The sequence below is a fragment of the Sminthopsis crassicaudata genome, chromosome 1 (genome assembly GCF_048593235.1).
Source record: "Sminthopsis crassicaudata isolate SCR6 chromosome 1, ASM4859323v1, whole genome shotgun sequence".
Taxonomy (NCBI): Eukaryota; Metazoa; Chordata; class Mammalia; order Dasyuromorphia; family Dasyuridae; genus Sminthopsis; species Sminthopsis crassicaudata.
Genome location: NC_133617.1, coordinates 251921057 through 251940193, shown reverse-complemented (window position 1 = coordinate 251940193; position 19137 = coordinate 251921057). Strand labels below are relative to the sequence as shown.

The following is a 19137-nucleotide window of genomic DNA, read 5'->3' as shown; positions in this document are numbered from 1 at the left end:
TATTGAGTAACTATGAATGAAAAAGTTCCTGAGATTTTAGGTTTGATGTAAGGAAGAAAACTTCCTAATAATTAGAAATATTCCAAAGATGGATTTTTCTGCTTTAGGAAGCTAGCAGATTCTCCTTTACTCAAAGTCTTGAAACAAAGGTTAGGCAATCACTTATTGCAATTGTTGAAGAAGGAATTCTTGATCAGGTTATAAATCTGATTAGATAACTATTAAGATAGGTATTCCTAACATAGATAATTACCTCTTTTTTTGTTTGCTTGTTGTATTTAAAAATAGTATTTTGAGGAGTCTATAGACTTAACCAGACTGCCAGATGAGTCTATGATAGAAAAAATGTTTTTCTACTGTCCCTTCCTGCTCTGTGATTCTGTAAATGCTGAAGGATAGCTTTGAGTTATTTTCTGTTTATTTAAAAACAGATCTTGCATACCTGACCAACCATTATCTTGTCTATGCTAAAACTATTACAGTGAGTAGGAAAGGTTAGTTAGTCTCTCTCTCTCTCTCTCTCTCTCTCTCTCTCTCTCTCTCTCTCTCTCTCTCTCACTCACTCACTCCATTGAAGTAAGGAAGAAATAAAGGCAATCTTGCAACTCTTTTCCTCTTTTGTATTGTGTGGTATTTATTTCTTGAACTGTTACTGAAGAATATATGGGGAAATATTCACTTAATATTTTAAAGTTATTTATAGTTTAAGTAAATGGATAATTATTTTAACATATGATGTGAAATTTCACCAGCATGGTCTTCTTCATGTCAAAGAGTATATTAAAAATTCAGGTTCAAGAGAAGTCTTCACATAGTTTAGTAGTAACTTCTGATACTTTTAGCAAACATTTGAAAGTTGGTGCTTAGAATTAAAGTATCTCCTTAGTTATAGTATTATATTCAGGCAGTATTACTGTTAAATTCATTATTCACTAATACCTTCTACTAGCAAATTTGTTGTTTTTTTCCTCAAATCAGCTTTACTTAGTTATAGCAGCATCTTGCTGATTAATTTCACACTTGAATCTTAGATATATTTCTTTCAGAATAAAAAATATCAGTGGCAATATTAGGGATTTTGTTATTGATTTATGCATCTTTGAAAGAAAAGGGTCAAAACTAGGAAACATTTATAAGTTATTTTCTACCCTCTTAGATTCTGATTACTTTCTCTTTAATCTCTCTTGTGTCTATCACACATTCTATCACTTTAATTATTTGTATACACATATCCCCTACTGAATGATATAAGCTTCTTGTCATCTGTAGCACCTTAATCCAATGTACATAGTGCATAATAAGGTGCTGCCTAACTGCCTCTAATATCTTGATTTGATTGATTTTCTTAACTATATAATGTGAATTATATTTAATATACCTATTGTACAAGTTTGTTGTGAACTAGGCAGTTTACAAAGCTTTTAAAAGTTCTACCAATGTGAGTTAACATATTTTTTATTTCTAGGTGAGTCCATTGATTTTCATTTATGTTTACTTAATCAAAAGCATAATTTGTCAATAGTAGTCAACAGAACATATCCTTAAATTTGCAATGTTTTTCTTTGTTTCAAAGTTTACTTAATCTTCTAGGTGTTGGAGGACTCAGTTTTTGAATTAGTTGTCAAACAATTGAAGCAACATCAGAATACTAAGGAGGACAAATTTATTGTATGCTTAAATAAAGCAGTGAAGACCTTCCCTCCTCTTGCTGATAGGTAGGATATTGGGTCATAGTGAACATTTTCATGTTTTTGGTGATGGGAAGGAAAGTGTTATTTTCTTCATTCTGTTTGTTATCTATTTCAAGGTTTATGAATGCTGTGTTCTTTTTGCTCCCAAAATTTCATGGAGTGATGAAAACCTTATGTTTAGAGGTAATACTTTGTCGTGCAGAAGAAATACATGAACTCTACTTACAGTTGAAGAGTAAGGATTTCATCCAGATCATGAGACATCGGTGAGTAGGGAAGTTGCCTTTGGCTCAACTGTCAGTAACTATATAATATATACTAAAGTATGTATAAAGTAGAAAAGAGCTCTGATCTGGGAGTCAGTTCCAGCTGGTCAGTTTTAGTTTCAGATCTTCCACTAACTCATTTATATAGTTATATGGACAAAGTCATAAAACCTCTTGGACTTTCATTTCCTTTCTCTGCAAAAATGAGGAGCTCAGAGGAGGTGACCACCAACACACCAAGTAGTTCTTAAAAGTTTACACTTTTGAATAAGTTGATCCAAATACAGAAATTAAAAAACCAGAGAAGCTAATGTGCAACAAACCTATGTCTGTGGCTTCTAATAGCTCTATGATGAAGGAAGGAACAGAAAAGCATGTGGGAGAACAATGAGCTAAAAGTAATTTTGTGGAGCAGATTTTGATATCTGTCTAATTAGTTTATAATAGCTCTATTTTAAAATTAGAACAAACTCAGTAAATATCAAATGCATGTTATATGTAAAGCATTGGTATTTGAAACCATTTTCTTTATCATAGAATCCTTCTAGAAAGTTATTAGTTTGATGTTGTAATTCATTTTTTAAAAAAAACATGTATTTTATTGTTATACTTTTCTTTTAAACATGTATCACTACCAGTGATCTCTTCCCTACTCCCAGGCTAATAGCATCAGCCTTTATTAAAAATAATAGAAAAAAAGAAGTTTAATTTAGCAAAAGAAATCTGTATATTCAAAAATGAATGCATTATTCTGCACTAATAGCCCATCCTCTCTCTGTTGAAAGGAGGCATGCTTCTCTCTGAAGTGCTATAAAGTCATTGTTGTTTAGTGTTACTGTAATTCATTTTCTGTTTTATAACCCACAATCATGTACACAGGGGTGTTTAACACTTAACTTTGTGATGAAGAAAGTAAAGTAAGAAAGGTTATGTAACCAATGATTTTGGTATCTTTCACTCTAGAGATGATGAAAGGCAAAAAGTATGTTTGGATATAATTTATACAATGCTAGCAAAACTGAAACCTGTAGAACTACGAGACCTTCTAAATTGTGTTGTAGAGTTCATCTCTCATCCTTCTCCAGTGTGTCGGGAAAAAATGTATAATATCCTAATGTGGATTCATGATAATTACAGGTATGGATTTTTAGCAGAGCTCCATTACATTCTTAATAATACCCTGTATTTCAGGGATGATGACACATTTGGCATTCTGAAGAATATCTCTAAGGATGCTGATACTTTATGATATGTTACAAGACTATTACATAAAATTAGATTTTTTTTAAGACAATGAAACTACTCCTAAAACCTGTCTTTATGTAATAATTAAGTACTCCTTGTAAATAGTATGCTTAGACTCTAATTTTTGGCAAGTTTGAATCTTCCCTTAAAACTTTATTCTTATGATGCTATTCCAAGATTTGTCCTGAAGAGGGAGGTATTGCTTATCTAGTAGTTTTCTTCTTTTAGGGGAAAAAGCTGTATAGATGTATCTAGATGTATCTATATATATCTATACATATAGATATATATGTAGGGCTTGAAATAGCATGCTATCTATCATTTCTTAGAAGGGTCAGAATCTATATCACCATTTATTTTAATGGCTGCAGAAGATCCTTTTAATATATTTTTTATGTTCTTTAACTCTGTTCCTGTTTCTTCCTTTCTTATTGCACTATTTCTACCACAGCTCCTCTTAACAGGAAGCGTATTGGTGATAAAAAATGTTTACAAAGGATAGGGTGTTGTCATAATTCTTGATAAAATTATCCTGGTTACTCCTCTTATTCCTTGCGTATACTTTACAAAAAGTATGGTTTCCTTGCTATGTAGATATTGATCTTTATTAATTCTGGAAGTAAATATATTTTGATACTTCTATAGAGCCATAATCTTGTCTATAGGATTATTCCCTCACTTAATGTAAATTGCTGTCTATCCCTGCCATCTTTTTCTTGTAATTTTTGCTCATATCTGCCCATAAATCTTTCATAATGTAACCTACTCAACAAGTTTGAAGAAAATTCCTTTTAATTTAATTTAAAAACAGTACTTATCTGGAAACTGAGTTGACAGCCTATTATTGCCCTAGCAGCCATACTCTCTTTATCTATCCAGATAGAAATTAGTAATTCTTTTTTCTTTTAATATTCTAAAGGGATCTAGAAAGTCAAACTGATGAAGTATCCCAGGAAGTATTGAATCTGGCAAAAGAAGTCCTGCTTCAAGGGCTGATGGATGATAACCTTGGACTTCAGTAGGTGATTCTTCTAGGATATGAAAACCATAATAGTGAAATTAGTTTTAACAGTTGTTTGTGTATCACTATATTTTATCATAGTTTGAGAAACTTACTATAAAATAATGGCTTAACAAAATTATCCTATTTCCTTTTTTCCTAATGCAAGACATTTGGATGAACTGATTGTTATTATCCTCCCCTCCTTCCCCCATATATATGTTTATATAGGTATATGTATGTAAGTATGTATGTATATATATGTGTGTGTGTGTGTAATCAAAAAAGCATTATAATTTATATGGAATTCATTATAATTTTAACTTCTATATTTTGCTACAGTTTAGTTCATTTGATCTTATTTTAACTTCTTTTTTAAAAATACCTTTCAGTTGGTATCTTTTGAATTGCTACATTACCACATTTTCTTCTGGCATGACTCTTCTTCCCAAAGAGTCATTATTTTTTATTTAACAATATTTTTTAAAGAAAAAGAATGGATAAAAGTCTGTAAAATTGATTAATGCATCAAGAAAGTCTGAATATATGTGGAATGTACTTACTATATCTGTGGAATTTCTATCTTTATAGATAAAGTGTTGTAGATTTGTAGATTAATAAGTTTACTTCATTGGAATATAAACATAGATGTGGTATGTCTGGACAATTTAGTCATTTGATTTATAATTCAAAATTGTTTTCTAAAATGGTTGTACTGATTCACAACTTCATCAAATTTGTCCTATCTTCCAATATTGACTATTCTTTTGTTTTCTTTGCTTATTTGCAGAGTTTGAGGTGAAACTTCAAAGCTGTCTTGATTTGCATTTCTCTAATTAGTAATTTAGAACAGTCTTTCCTAGTCCCAGTCTTTGCTGGTCTGAAAAACCTAAATTTTTTTGAATTCATGTTGTGTAGTGTATTACTTTTATTAATAGGATGGAATATTTCTGTTCCTTTTTCCCCTTGTAGGTTAATTATTAGAAATTTTTGGAGTCATGAAACCAGGTTACCATCAAACATACTGGATCGCTTACTGGCTCTGAGGTCCTTATACTCTACTAAAATAGAAATGCATTTTTTGAGCTTAGCAACAAATTTTCTACTTGAAATGACCAGCAAGAGCCCAGATTATTCAAGACACATATTTGAGCATCCCCTTTCAGATTGCAAATTCCAGGTAAAGTACTTAATATATACATAGTTACAAAATTTAAAAATGTTAAATTCCTTTTAGAGCATGAAGAAAAACCATACTAGAAAAACTGGTCATAAGTCATTTCTTTAGAGTTTGAATATCTTAATTTTTTAACATTATGAAAGTTGGGCTAAAATTTTTCTGATTTTGCATAAATTAATTCATTATTATATATTTAACAAGACTAGCTAGAAAGAGGGAATGTTTCAAATGATTATTTATCCCTTCTTGTATAATTGCCAGAGGTTTTTGTTTTTTTTAAATTGAGGCAATTTGTTTGAAAGTTCTTTATTATAGAATCTTCTTAATTAAAAGTATAATTAGAAACTGAGTTAAAGTCAGTTATTAGACATTTATTAAGTGCCTACTATGTGCTGGGAATTAAAAAAAAAGTAAAAAACTGCCCTTGTTTTAGAGGAGCTCATTGTCTAATGGTGGAAGCAATATTCAAACAATTATGAACAAGTTACCTAGATGCAGGATAAATAGGAAATAATTAAAAGAGGGAAAGCACTAGAATTAAGAGGGCTCAAGAAAGGCTTCCTTTAGATTGTGAAATTTTAGCTGGGATTTGAAGGAAGACAGGGAAGCTGAAAGGTTGATAAGAAGAGAGAGAGTTTCTTGGAAATATACTTTTGAATGATCTGACGTCAAGTTGACAGGATGATATTTTAGAGCGCTGAATGAAAGTAAATGGAATTATAGTCCAATTTGCTGTTGTTGAATTTAAAATAATTTATTATTGATAAAATGCTAAAGCTACTCTTTAATTTCATTTTAAACTTGTTCACATACAGGAATATAGTATCGATTCTGATTGGCGTTATCGAAGTACTGTCCTCACCCCAATGTTTATTGAGAGTCAGGCTTCCCAGAATTCTACTAGAAATCGGTCACAAGAAGGTTCTCTTTCACTTCCACGATTGCTTACTAAACAAATAAGAGCTACCCAACAACAGTATGAATTTACTCCTACACAAAATATAGGTAAATGTCAGATGTTTAATTTAGCTGATCCTTTAGCTTAATTTCTGCAAAGACAAGTTATATACCATTATATTAATTTTAATAACTGATACTTTAAAGAGAAAGTATGATAAAAACAAAATAAATATTTTTGGAAATTTAATATAAATAGACATAATGTAATTGTTTTTGTTACAAGACAGGTATATACATATACACCACTGGACTGTTAAATATTTTTCTATATTTTCCTTTAACATATTTCTAAAAAATGCAGTGTCTAATAAAAATCTGATTATATAAGTTTGAAGTTTTTATTAGACATTTAACACAATTTTCTATTATTATGACAATGAAAACATATATTTTGTAATTATTTGACAAATACAGTGGTTCCATTTAATAATAATGGTAAAAGTGTTTTTGTGTAATAGAATTTTTGAGACAGAAGGAAACCTTACAGATAATTAATCAAATATGTTAAATCTGAAGATTATGAAACTAAAGGCCAGGTTTGTTCAAGATTACAAAGACAATAAGTGACAGATCCAAGCATCCAATCCAGGTCTAATTCCTAGTATTCACTATATCACACTGCTGTGATGATAGCACTGATACTTTATAAACTATCTTCTATCAGACTTTTTCTATATTTGGTAATTAGGAGAAGTTATAATCTGTTTAAATATAATTTGGGTCACTTTTTCTGAATCTAAGTTCATTTTAATGGAGTTATAATTATTTTACAGCAGGAAGGAACTCTTTTAATTGGCTAACTGGCAGCAGCATTGACACATTGGCAGACTATACAATTCCATCATCGTCTGAATCATTGTCTTCTTCCTTGCTGTTTGTTCATAAGAGGACTGACAAACCACAAAGGGCAGTCTGGAAATCAGTGGGACCTAATTTTGGGAAAAAAAGATTGGGATTGCCAGGAGATGAAGTAGATAACAAAACCAAAGGTAAAGTAATACTCTACAACCCACATAGAGTAATAAACCTACACTTCAAGCTTTCTGCCTTTCCATCAGTGGTGTAAGTAGTATATTACTAACATTCATTGTTCCTATGTTATTTATGTACATACATTTACTTGTACCATCTGACAGTTTGCATTTACATTGTTTTTTTCTTAAAGCAAATTAAATGCAGAGATGTATAAGGAAGACATTGAAGAGAAAGCTCATCATCTCTTCTCTCCCTCCATTTTTCTCCTCCTTTAAAATAGATTAGGTGTCTAGGAAGTTAAATGAGCTCTTGGATATTAGCTTTGGGGAACACTTACTATTTCTATTTCTCCTCCTCTAACATAACTGCCTTTCACTGCTTTTCTCCTTTTTGACTTTCATGTCTCCTCTGAAAATTATTAAAAGTACCTTTAGACTTGAAGCAACACAAGTAGTCCTGGGCTATAATATCTGCCTTGATCAAAAATAGCTAAATCAAAAGGAACTATTAACTGCCAGCATCACTCACTTCTTCCTGTTAGTATTCTTTTCCCTCTCACATGAAAACTTATTTAAAGGAACTCTTTTGCTCTAAATATCAAGGAATTGCAAAAGGAAAAATATTAGCAAATTGAGAATTTGAAACATTTTTGCCAATTATTGCATGAGTTCATAAAGAGATTAGGAGTAACAATCCCAAAGATTAATAAAAGTAATGACATTAATGATGGACTAAAACCCATTTTAAATGTGGAAAATGTCAAGGATTCAGATATGGTGGTATTATGAGAAAATGTGTGAGTGAAGATAGAGTAGTTTACTTGTTTCTTTAAACTATTTATTTTCCTTAGGTAATTACATTTAGTTTGTTGATTTCTTTCAAAAGTTTATTAGTAATGACATAAATAAAATGAATGTTTTAATAATTTGTCTCATTTTTTACTGAGTAACTTTAAACTTCCTCATCTAAACTTGGACTTTTTTTTTTTTTTTTTAACATGTCATCTTTCCTAAGTATTTTAGAGAATTTAGTTCTCAGGAGCAATGCTGAACTTCTTAAGGAATTATTTAAATAATTTAAGGGAAATTAAGACTTTAAAATATGGCTAAAAAAAAAAAATTAAAACACCAATTTGGTCCTCTGCAGTTTTTGGTGTTAGTAATAACTTTTTCTTCCTGTACTTTAGGTATAGATGAACGGGCAGAAATCCTAAGATTGCGGAGGCGATTTTTGAAGGATCAAGAAAAGCTTAGTTTGATTTATGCCAGAAAAGGTGTTGTTGAACAGAAAAAGGAAAAGGTTTGTGTTTTTTTTTATTTTTTGTTTTTTGTTTTTTTAAGAATTTGTTTAAAAATACTGATGCTGTTTTCATATTTTACTGTAGAATTATTATGAACAAGACATACTTACTACTGCATATATATCAGACTTGGTACAGATATAAATATGTCAGCTGATTTATTTTGCTTACCAATTTCTTTTTGTTTTAAGATGTCATGTTTAAAATTAAGACATTTTGAACTGAGGCAACAAATTTCTGAGCATGTTCAATTTTTATTGGTAAGGCTAACAGTTACCAATGAAAGAGATCTTTAGCTTGTCATCAAGCCAAAATGCCTTGAAGGAAGGCTGATCGATCATTTTCACAGACAAAAGAAGTATCAAAAAAAAGAAATAGTAGGTAAAATCTTATATGGGGAAAATAACATAATTCATTATAAAGCCAGAAACATCATAAGCATGGGGGCAGTATGATTGGAATATATGGCCAGCATCCCGTCCTTTCATCTTGTTGATAGGAAATTCTGATTCAAGTATAATAGTCTATAAGGAATATAAGTTTCTTTTAATTAAAGTGATTTAAAGGGGAAAAAGCTTCTGAACTTAATAGAGAGGAAGACTAAACTTCTGAATGTAGGAACTTCTAAACTTAACTCAAAGACAGAAACATGATTTAGGCAATTTTTACAAAATATCATTGCTACAGAATAGAATTAATCAGAAAAGTGGAGCAAATATCAATTTGATTTTCTCTAAGAAGTTGTTCTGTCAATGTGGAGAGGTTATGGGGATATAAGAGTAGTGTAAAAAAAAAGGCATCAATGAAATCCTACAGGTTTATTTTTTAAATTAAATTTATTTTAACTTTTAGTTATTATAATAGTACCTTTTATAAATCTGATCACCAATTTTAGATACTGATTTCCCCAATCTAGTTCACTGTTTTTCAACTAAAATAAAATAAGCAGTAATTGTTTTTAAAAAAAGTTGATGGCATATTATAGAGTGAAAAAGAAATCTTTTTAATATTTGGAAGCAACAAAAATACTTAAAGTTGCTTTTTTACCCATACCTCCATTTTGTGAAATATAAATATATATCTTTAAACTACATAAAGAAAATATGAAATAAAATATAGTAATTTTATGTTGTCATTCAGATTTATTTTAATGTTTCCAAATCCAAGCATGTGAACTGACTAAATGGTGATGTTCCTCAATTTCTTAACCCATACTGAAGATCACTGTATCTTCCCCAACCAAAACCTGACTTTCTCTACTTTTTCACAGTCCGTTTTAAACAAAGAATACTGAAATGGCTTTGGAATAAACATTGAATTTTTTCATCTTTTGATATATAATGATTTTAATGTCTCTTAATTTCAGCTGTAGTTTAATACCACCAGCATTCTACTTTTAAGTGTCTTAATGGTGTAGAAAGTAACTTTTGGTAAAAATAGAGAAATAGATTATTAGAACAAAATAGAGTACTGTTCTTTATCTAGGTAGACATCCAGAAAAGACCACTTAGAGAAACCTAGACAAAACAAAACCTAGAGCAGCCCAATTCATCAGACATTAAGCATATACAATGTCTATTGTTGTGCTTCAGAAGGTTAATGACACAAAGACAAAGAGAAATTATATTCTCTAGGATAATATAGCATTTAAGCATGAAATGCAGAGTTATCTTACAATATAATTTGAGAGATGATGATGGAATGATAAATCTTATTTGAAGGATAGAAAATAGCTTTTCTGCTAAACAAAGAAGACGGATTATTTAGGATTATATTAAATTAAAATTTTATATATCACAGAAATCAAGGGAAATCATATATGACATATAAAAAAGTTGACATCCAAAAAAAAAAAAAAATATATATATATATATATCAATGAAATTGTTCATGGTAAACAGCAAAGGATTTGCACCAGAAATTTTTAGATGAGGGAAGAAAAATATTTAAATTTGGGGAAAAAACTTGTGCCTATATAATTAAATAGATGCAAGTTAAAATAACTTTGAGGTACCACCATATATTCATCAAATTGGCAAAAACAGAAACAGAAAACCCCCACAGTATTTAGTGCTGGTGATGTTGTGGACAAACAGAAACTCATTTATTTCTGACGAAATTGAAAACTTATAGTTTCTTTTTAACCAATAATCTCATAATATGCATTGTAAAATAACAAAATAGTGATATTCTTAATCCATTAATTTCCATAAATCATTAATTCAGTCACAAATAAGCCTTGAAAGTGTTAACTGACAAAAAAGAACAAGTAGTTCAAAGGTTTTCATAACTTTATTTTTCATTGCAAATAAATTTAATGTACAAATGATGGAGGAATCATTAAATCAGTACTTAGCTGTAATGAAATACTATAATGCAATTAAGTTTCAAAGAATAAGTTTTTAAAAATCCATCACCTTGGAGAACATAAGCTTTGATCAGTTCCACAAAATTGGAAAGAATTTATATGTTGGAGACATATTACATTTAGGAGCAAATCATTTAAACCTATTAAGGCTCTTTATAAGAGAAATTATAAATGCTTTTGAAGTACAGAGGCATATAGATGCAAAAACTAAACTTTTCTTTGAAGCTTCATATCTTCGGTTGTTTTTTAAAACTTATTTTTTCCTGTATTAATACTTTGCTTTTTAACAGAATAGCTTTTTTTTTTTTTTAATTTCATCAATTTTATTTTATTTATTTTTTTTTTTTTTCTTTTTTGCAGGAGATGAAAAATGAATTGAAAATGAAGCATGATGCTCATGTTACTTTGTATAGAAGTTATCGCCAAGGAGATTTGCCTGACATTCAGATAGAATACAGCAGTTTAATCACTCCTCTACAAGCTGTGGCTCAGGTCAGTGCTATCTTAACTTCATATTTACAAACTTTAAATAATATCAAGATTTTGCATATGCTTGGGTCTCTATAAGTAAATATTTAGAAGGAATTATTCTAGACACCATAGAAAATTGGGCAGGAAAGTTTTGTAGTTTGTATTTCGAGTGCTAAAATTCAAGATATTTCTCATGTTTACAAATGCTACAAAAATTTGCATCTGTTAAGCTTTTTAAAATGTCATTTGTTTTATTGGGCATCTTTTCAGTAGTATCAGAATCTTACATATACAGGTCTGTTACCTTTCTCTTACCATTAGGTAGTAGCACTACAAATATGAAGCTAGAAAACACTTTGGATATCATTTAGTCCAACCAGTTCATGTTACAAATGAAGAAACTGAGGCACAGAAATGTAAAATGACTTGCTAAGCTCACACAGATTCTGGCAGACCTTGAATTTGGTTCTTGTGTCCTTAAGTTTGGTCTTCTTTCCACTCCTGCTCCAGCATGTTAAACTCCTTGGTCATCTTTTCTCTTAATACTTTCCTTAACACAGAAACAAAGAAAATATGGGAGGCCATTAATTTATAGAAACAAAGAACCTCAGAATTAGAAGTGACCTCAGTCCCTCTTTTATCTGAAGAACACTATTCCTTGAGCTTCTTAAAGAGGCTTTTCTACTTATAAGGCAGTCCATTCTACCTTTGTCTCTTTATTAACATGATCTGCTTTCATATAAAGTCTGGATTTGCTTTTTTGTAGCTTAGGTTCACTGTTTCTAAGTTTACACTTTAGGGCCAAGAAGACCAAGGATAAACCCTACTCTTACAGGATTTAATGTACTTGAAGACAACTGATAGTTGATAGTCAGTATCTGCTGTGTACTAGACATTGGCCTACATGTTGGGGAGTTAAGTACAGAAAATGAAACACACTCTTCTTTAGTGAGTTTGCATTCTGCTAGGGGAAACTACCATTACCGATGTATATATATGTATATAGCATAAAAGTAAAGTAAAAGTAAAGTGAATAAATACAAATATGGTATATGCCAAGTAATTAAAGAAAAGATCAATTGGGAGGTGGGCCCCCACTTTCATTTGGGGAGAGCAGAAAAGGCTTCATTGATCCATTGGTTCATGACTTCCTTCCATCCTGTGACACTTGTAAGGTCATAGATGTGGAGTTGAAGGGACACTGAAGGCTAATAAGTTTTGGAACTGGGCAGGTCTTCCAGGCCTAGTTTATATCATTCTGTCCCTTGTGCATCTTGATTGTTTTCTTGATACTCCGTATCTAGGCCCCTCCTGAAATGTTCTATTCAGAACTAAAGAAGATACTGTGGATCCAGTCTGACCAGAGAATAGCTCAGGACACCCTTCCCCTCCCTCCACATATCGTCTTTCCATGCAGCCTAAGATGGCATCCACTTTTTTGGCTGCTATCTCACTCTGTTGATTCATCTTAAGCTTTCAGGAGACTAAAATCCTCACAGTCTTTACAGAAACTTGTTTTACCGCATCTGTTCTGAATTTAAGCGGTTAATTCCTTGACTGCAAGTGTAGGAACTTATGGTTCAAATGAAAGACCATTGTGATAAGACACTTATTTTTTGTTGAAAAAATTTATTTCATAGGAGCAACCTCATAATGAAATCGCGAATTTGGATAATTATTGGGAAGTAAATTTCTTTTGGAAGAATAAGAAGATGGTCTGTCATATCATTAATAAGTTGACTAACGTGACCAGGAGCCCCCAGATATTTTGTCCTCTTCTCACCAGGAAATTATTAATCATTTAAAAGTAATTAATTTTCTGTCTTTTAAAGCAAGTCAAGTACTCAAGTACTTTTCTTTTCAGCCCCCACAAATTTTGGACTGAATTTTTTTTTCCTGAGGCAAATTGGGGTTCCAGGGTCACACAGTAGGAAGTGTTAAGTGTCTGAGGCCAGATGTGAACTCAGGCCCTCCTGATTTCAAGGCTGGTGCTCTATCCACTGCACTACCTAGCTGTCCCTACTTTTCAATGTTAGCTATATTTAAGCTGATTGAATTCCATTCAATAAACATTTCTTAAGCTTATGCTATGTATTAGGCATTGCTATGCATGACAGAAACTAATAATTCCTACTTTCAAGTATGGAAGGTAAGTACACAGATGGGGAGTTCAAGATAATTTGAGGACAGCCATACTGCTGGTAATTAGTAGGATAAGAGAGGGCTTCTTGGAGAAGGCATCTCAGTGCAGGGAAATAAGGACTCTTGACAGTGGAGAGAAGTGAAGAAGGCTTTCAAGAAGGAAAAATGACTTGTGCTTCCTATTTCTTAATTTGTAAAGTAGAATTATTAATTAATTACCCTTTTGTTACTTCACATACATTTTTTGGAGGCTAATGAATTGGTTACTTTTTTGAAATTGAAAATTTGGTATGATTCAGGAATTTTTGTTTATGGAACTTTATATAAAATAAAAACTTGTATTAAGTGTTGTTTCGGTATTTATAACAATAATGGTGTTTAAATTTAAGCCAATGGATTGAAATATAAAGTATCTTAATTTTTTTAACTTTTAAAATAGACTTGAGAGAAAGTAAATTTGCAAGACTGTTTCTAAATGAAACTCATTATAGCAGTATTGGCAATATATCATTTTTGTTTCAGATTTTTGTTTGTTGATAAGCTTTCTTGTGCTTTTTATTTTTAGCGAGACCCAGCCCTTGCAAAGCAGCTCTTTGGCAGCTTGTTTGCTGGAATTTTAAAAGAGATGGATAAATTTAAGAGCCCATCTGAGAAAAAAAGCATTACAGAGAAGTTGCTTCTGGACTTCAATTATTTTCTTAGTAGCACTATGTTGTTCTTTCCACCTTTCATCTCCTGTATCCAGGTAAAAGCATTCACATAGCCAATTTTTTTTCCTTCTGTTTACTGTAATATATTGTAACTTTAGCCTTTGTCTCAAAAGTACTATTCTAATCATGAATAAGGAAGCGTATAGACCTATAATATCTTATAAATGTTCAGTTTGTTTTGCCCTTTGCGAAGGTAATGGTCACATGAGACAGTGAGTAGGATTTTTTTTTTTTATAAAAGTGCTTGGTTTTATCTTATGCTGAAATCATTTTAGAAATTTGGTTGCACTTCATTGAGCTTTTTATTCCACAATTTCCTGTTTCTATAATTTAGAATTTATATAATTGTAAGTTTTATTGTTGTAGATTAAAAAAAAACACCAATACTTTTACCACTTACAACATGTAACTGATCACTAACTTCTCAACACAGTGATCTCTTCAAAGTATTTTTAAGTTCTGAAATATCAAGGCCTTTATGAAAACTCAAACTATAGGCACAACTCTTAAGCATCACTCATGTTAGTAGAAACTAAATAACACTTTTTTCTTTAAAGTGTTGTACAAAATAGAAAAAGAATAAGAAAGCCCTAAAATTCTAAGAAAATATACTTTTTGTTTTCCTGTTTCTCACATATATATATATAATATATATATATAAATAAATATATATTTTGGTAGGTTGTAATGATATGTTATATTAGTTCCTTGTAGTCTTCACAGTTGTAATTCATAATAATATATCTCCTTTAGGTGGAATCCTTTTTTTGGTGTATCTTATCTCACAATAGTTTTCCAGTTATCATATATTTCATATCATTTTCTTAATTCTAGTTCAGTTCCTGATTAGTGTTACAGGGCTATACAAATTCTTCCATGTCTTTCAGAGACTTTCAGGGGCTTTCAGAGAACTGACCTGCCCCTCCACACTTAGGCATGGTCCTTAACAATTCCCTGTTTTTTGTTTTATGGGAACACAATTATTTTTCCCCCAACAAAATGGTTAGTAAGTTTATGCATTGGTTGTTATCTGAGTCTACATGCTTAGAAATGCAAATAGCATTGTCAGAGTCTTTTCTGGATGGTTGAAGGGTGAGACACTATTAAATCTTATGAGACCTACCTTGCTCTAATATCATAACTTTCTGACAAATGGAGAAGTAGGATTGTAGTCATAGTAGGTTTTTTTCATAAGTCCCTCATCAGTCTCCTGGCTCCCCTTTGATGTGTTGGTCCATTTTAATTACCTGACTGAAAAAGTCTTGTTAGGGGTGCATGCTCAAATATAGGCAGAAGTGAAATGGAGCTGTGAAAGTGAGAAGCACTACAACCCTTAAACTTCTCAGCACAGTACTTAACTCCTTTCCAGGCCCAACTTGCCATGTCCTCTGGCATTGTCAGTACCATTCTCCTGCTACTTTTTCTCTCACACTTATCTGACCATCCTTGTTAAAATTTTTCCTTATTTTAAAACATGTGGGATTCCTTAAAGCTAATTTTATTATATTTGATATATATATATATAAAATTTTATTATATTCCATAAGGAGTGTTTCCTCAGGAATTGAATCAGGACCCATAATTTTGTAATATCCAATTGCTCTCCCACTATTTCCACATCTCTGGCTCTAATCTCTTCTCTTTACAAAGCCAAGTTGTTAATATTTGCCCCATTGACTAGTTTAGCCCTTACCAAATCTTTCTGCTTGCCTATTTTTATACTTACCCTGTTCCTGGGTCACAAAGACTCCTCAACTGAACTTGCTGATCACATCAGTTGAGCTGCTATATGCCCTACTTTCTAGAGTATCATATTAGTACCAGCCTGAGTCCTTGATCTTAGAGAGGAGTAATGAGGCAGGGACCCCCTTTATTTCAAGTTCTCTCAGTCTTAAATACCTTAGTACAATTACATCACTACAGCACACATGTGATAACTATAAACACCCTCCTATTAATGTGTAAATGCCTCTTTTACTGCAAGTATCTCTGCTTCAAATAGAACGTAGGTTGTCCTGCCCTCTGATTTTTCAGGAAGGGTGAGGCACCTCAAGGGTAGATGAGAGCTGAACCAGACATTGTTAGCAAGTTCCCTCTGGGCTGAAGGGTCTTATACCTCACCGAGAGTTCCCCCACTATCTGCAGTTCTTTACAGCCATCCTCATGATGACCCTCTCCAAATGTAGTTGGGGTGTGCCTTAGAGAACAGGTCTATCATCAGCATCTACTTCAGGTTTTTCCATCTGGTAGAACCTGCCAGCACTTTTGCTCTGCTGCAAGGACCTTTGAGAGCATAAGCAAACCTCCATACCATGAAGAATCAAAGGGAGACCAGTTGTTGGGGAGTTTTTCTTACTCTTTACTCCTTTCTTGAATTTTAAACAAGGCTTTAACTTAAACCTTTAATCTTTATTTTCTTTTTTAAGATGAATCTTTGTAAACTTAGGCTCTTCTAATTAGAAATTTTTGAATAAATGAAAATTTATCATGTTATTTGAATGGTGGTTATCTCTGAAAAATAGAACTGTTGTAATGAATTATAATTTTTATTACATGTACATAAATAATTTATGTGGTATGGCCCCAATTCTTAAGTTAGTCAAATAGGGAATTTTTCTTGTTTTTTTTTAAACAGGTATATTTAAGATAGCATTACATGATTGCAAGTAAATCACCTAGGTATGTGTCTCATGACCAGCAAATTACCTGAATCTTGAAAAAAAAATCATTTTATTTTTGATAATATAATTATTAATATTAAAAAATTTACATATGAAGGTCAATAACTGGCATCTGTATAGTGCTTTAAAGTACTTTACAAATGTTATATCATTTAAAACTTTCAACAACAATTTTGATACAGATACTGTGATTATCTCCATATTATAGTTGATGAAATTGAGACTGAGGTTAAGTGGTTTGCCAAGATCATGTACAGCTAGTTAAATGTTTGAAGTAGATTTCAAATTCATGTCCTGACCCCAATTCTATAATATATATATAATTCTGCTTTTTTTTTCCTTCTCTGCATTTTCAATGTTTTATTGCTATCTTTTTCCTACATCTCTGTCAGTACATGCTAAACTTCCTTGCCTTAATGCCAAGTAGAAATTTCCCATTTAACAATTGTGTATAGTCAAATAAAACAATAATAAAATAAAACTGATTAGTTTCTATGCCATCATCTCTGTCAGGAGGTGGGAGGGTATGTTTTAGGCTGAGTTTTATGAAGTCATACTTGTTTTCTGGGTTCTGAATTGTGTCCTTTTGTATTTATCATTGTGGTCATCAGTTCTTATAAGGTCTTTCTAGATTTCTCTGAATCTGTTATATTTTTTATTTCTATAGCACATTAAAATTCCATTTTATTCATATATCACAGCTCTGGCATTCCTCTCCTTGAGAAGCATCTCTATTATTTTCATGCAAGACCACACATTTAAAGCTTTGAGGATATTATAGACCATCTAGTCTGTTACTCTTCTGTTACAGATAAAGTCAAGTGATTTATTTAGGATTCTTTAGGGATGGGCACTGCATCTGTGATTTCATTGGTATTAAGAATAACAAGGTAAAGGAACTCCTTCTGCCCTATAGTTCACCACATTTCCTGCAATTTATAGTCCTAAGGGGTTGCCAGTAGTATTGACAAATTATGTCTTGCCCAGCTTCACACAACTAGTCTTATGTCACAGATAGATCTTGAAGTTGGGCCTTCCTGGTTTGATGGCCAGCTCTCCAGCAACTATACCATATTGCTTCTCAACAGAAGTTTGCTCTGTGTATTCCTGTACATTCTGTTTCTTTCTCTCTGCCCTAAACTTACTTAGTTACCTTAATATTTTATTAACTTTCTAGGTTAGACATTTAGTGCTTTCAATTGAATTGTTCTTTTTTCATTTCACATTGAAATCAAGTGGCTCCAGGTATTTCAAGAGAATTCATTTCTGGGTATGTGAAAAAAAAGTCTAGATTTTATGGCAACTCAGTGCATCAAGTTTGTAAACTTGTCTGTATTTTGCTCTATCACATCACTTTTCTGGACATAATGCATTCAGAAATACAAATACTTTAAAGGGCAAAATGTTACACTTTAAAGACATTCATCCTAGGTTAACATCAATATTTCATCTCTTGATTTCTAATCTGTAATTGCAATTAGTAGTTTTTCTATTTTTTTTTTAATTTAATGAAATAATTTCCTTTTTAAAAATGAAAATGTTTATATAGCTACATAATGGTCTTAAATTTTTATTTAATTTTCTTTTATTGAACCTTATATTTTAAATTTCTTTTTCCTGTCAGAAATTTTTGAACAGTATAAAGTAAAAGTAGAAGCATTTAGAATGAAATTACATATTTTAATCTGATTTTTTTATTAGTATAACCTATAATCAACTCTTAAATTTGAGTTTGAAATAAAAATGTCAATTCAGTAATTCTTATAGTACTTTTTTTTTTTTTTTACTATAGTAAAATAATGTTATGTAGTCAAGCTCTTAGGAATGAATAATCAAGGAATAGAAATGCCTTAAAAATAGTTATTACAGGGACAGCTAGGTGATGCAGTGGATAGAGCACCAGCCCTGAAATCAGGAGGACCTGAGTTCAAATGTGGCCTCAGACACTTAATACTTCTTAGCTGTGTGATCCTGGGCAAGTCACTTAACCCCAGTTGCCTCGGCAAAAAAATGTGTGTGTGTGTATCACACACAGATATTGCATCCAATGGTGTTGAAGAAGGAACTATAGATTTTGAAAATGTTTCAGCTGCTGTTTTTACTCCTTGCTCTCTGTTGCTTTGTTTTTTGTGAGATTAATGGGATTAA

At 31.5% G+C, this 19137-nt stretch overlaps 1 protein-coding gene across 6 annotated transcripts in view; it reads left to right on the top strand.

Annotated features, from left to right (window-relative positions):
• The window catches only part of PRKDC (protein kinase, DNA-activated, catalytic subunit), a 166408-nt gene that overhangs the window by 95887 nt on the left and 51384 nt on the right, over positions 1–19137 (top strand). For 5 of the 6 annotated variants that reach the window (XM_074277964.1, XM_074277954.1, XM_074277944.1 and 2 more), the window contains 10 exons: positions 1591–1715; positions 1808–1957; positions 2921–3094; positions 4122–4220; positions 5175–5382; positions 6198–6387; positions 7116–7331; positions 8504–8616; positions 11346–11477; positions 14164–14343. In XM_074277964.1, coding sequence (XP_074134065.1) covers positions 1591–1715; positions 1808–1957; positions 2921–3094; positions 4122–4220; positions 5175–5382; positions 6198–6387; positions 7116–7331; positions 8504–8616; positions 11346–11477; positions 14164–14343 — 1587 coding nt within the window. The remainder of the gene's footprint in view (positions 1–1590; positions 1716–1807; positions 1958–2920; positions 3095–4121; positions 4221–5174; positions 5383–6197; positions 6388–7115; positions 7332–8503; positions 8617–11345; positions 11478–14163; positions 14344–19137) is intronic. The other variant, XM_074277974.1, reaches the window with a different exon arrangement.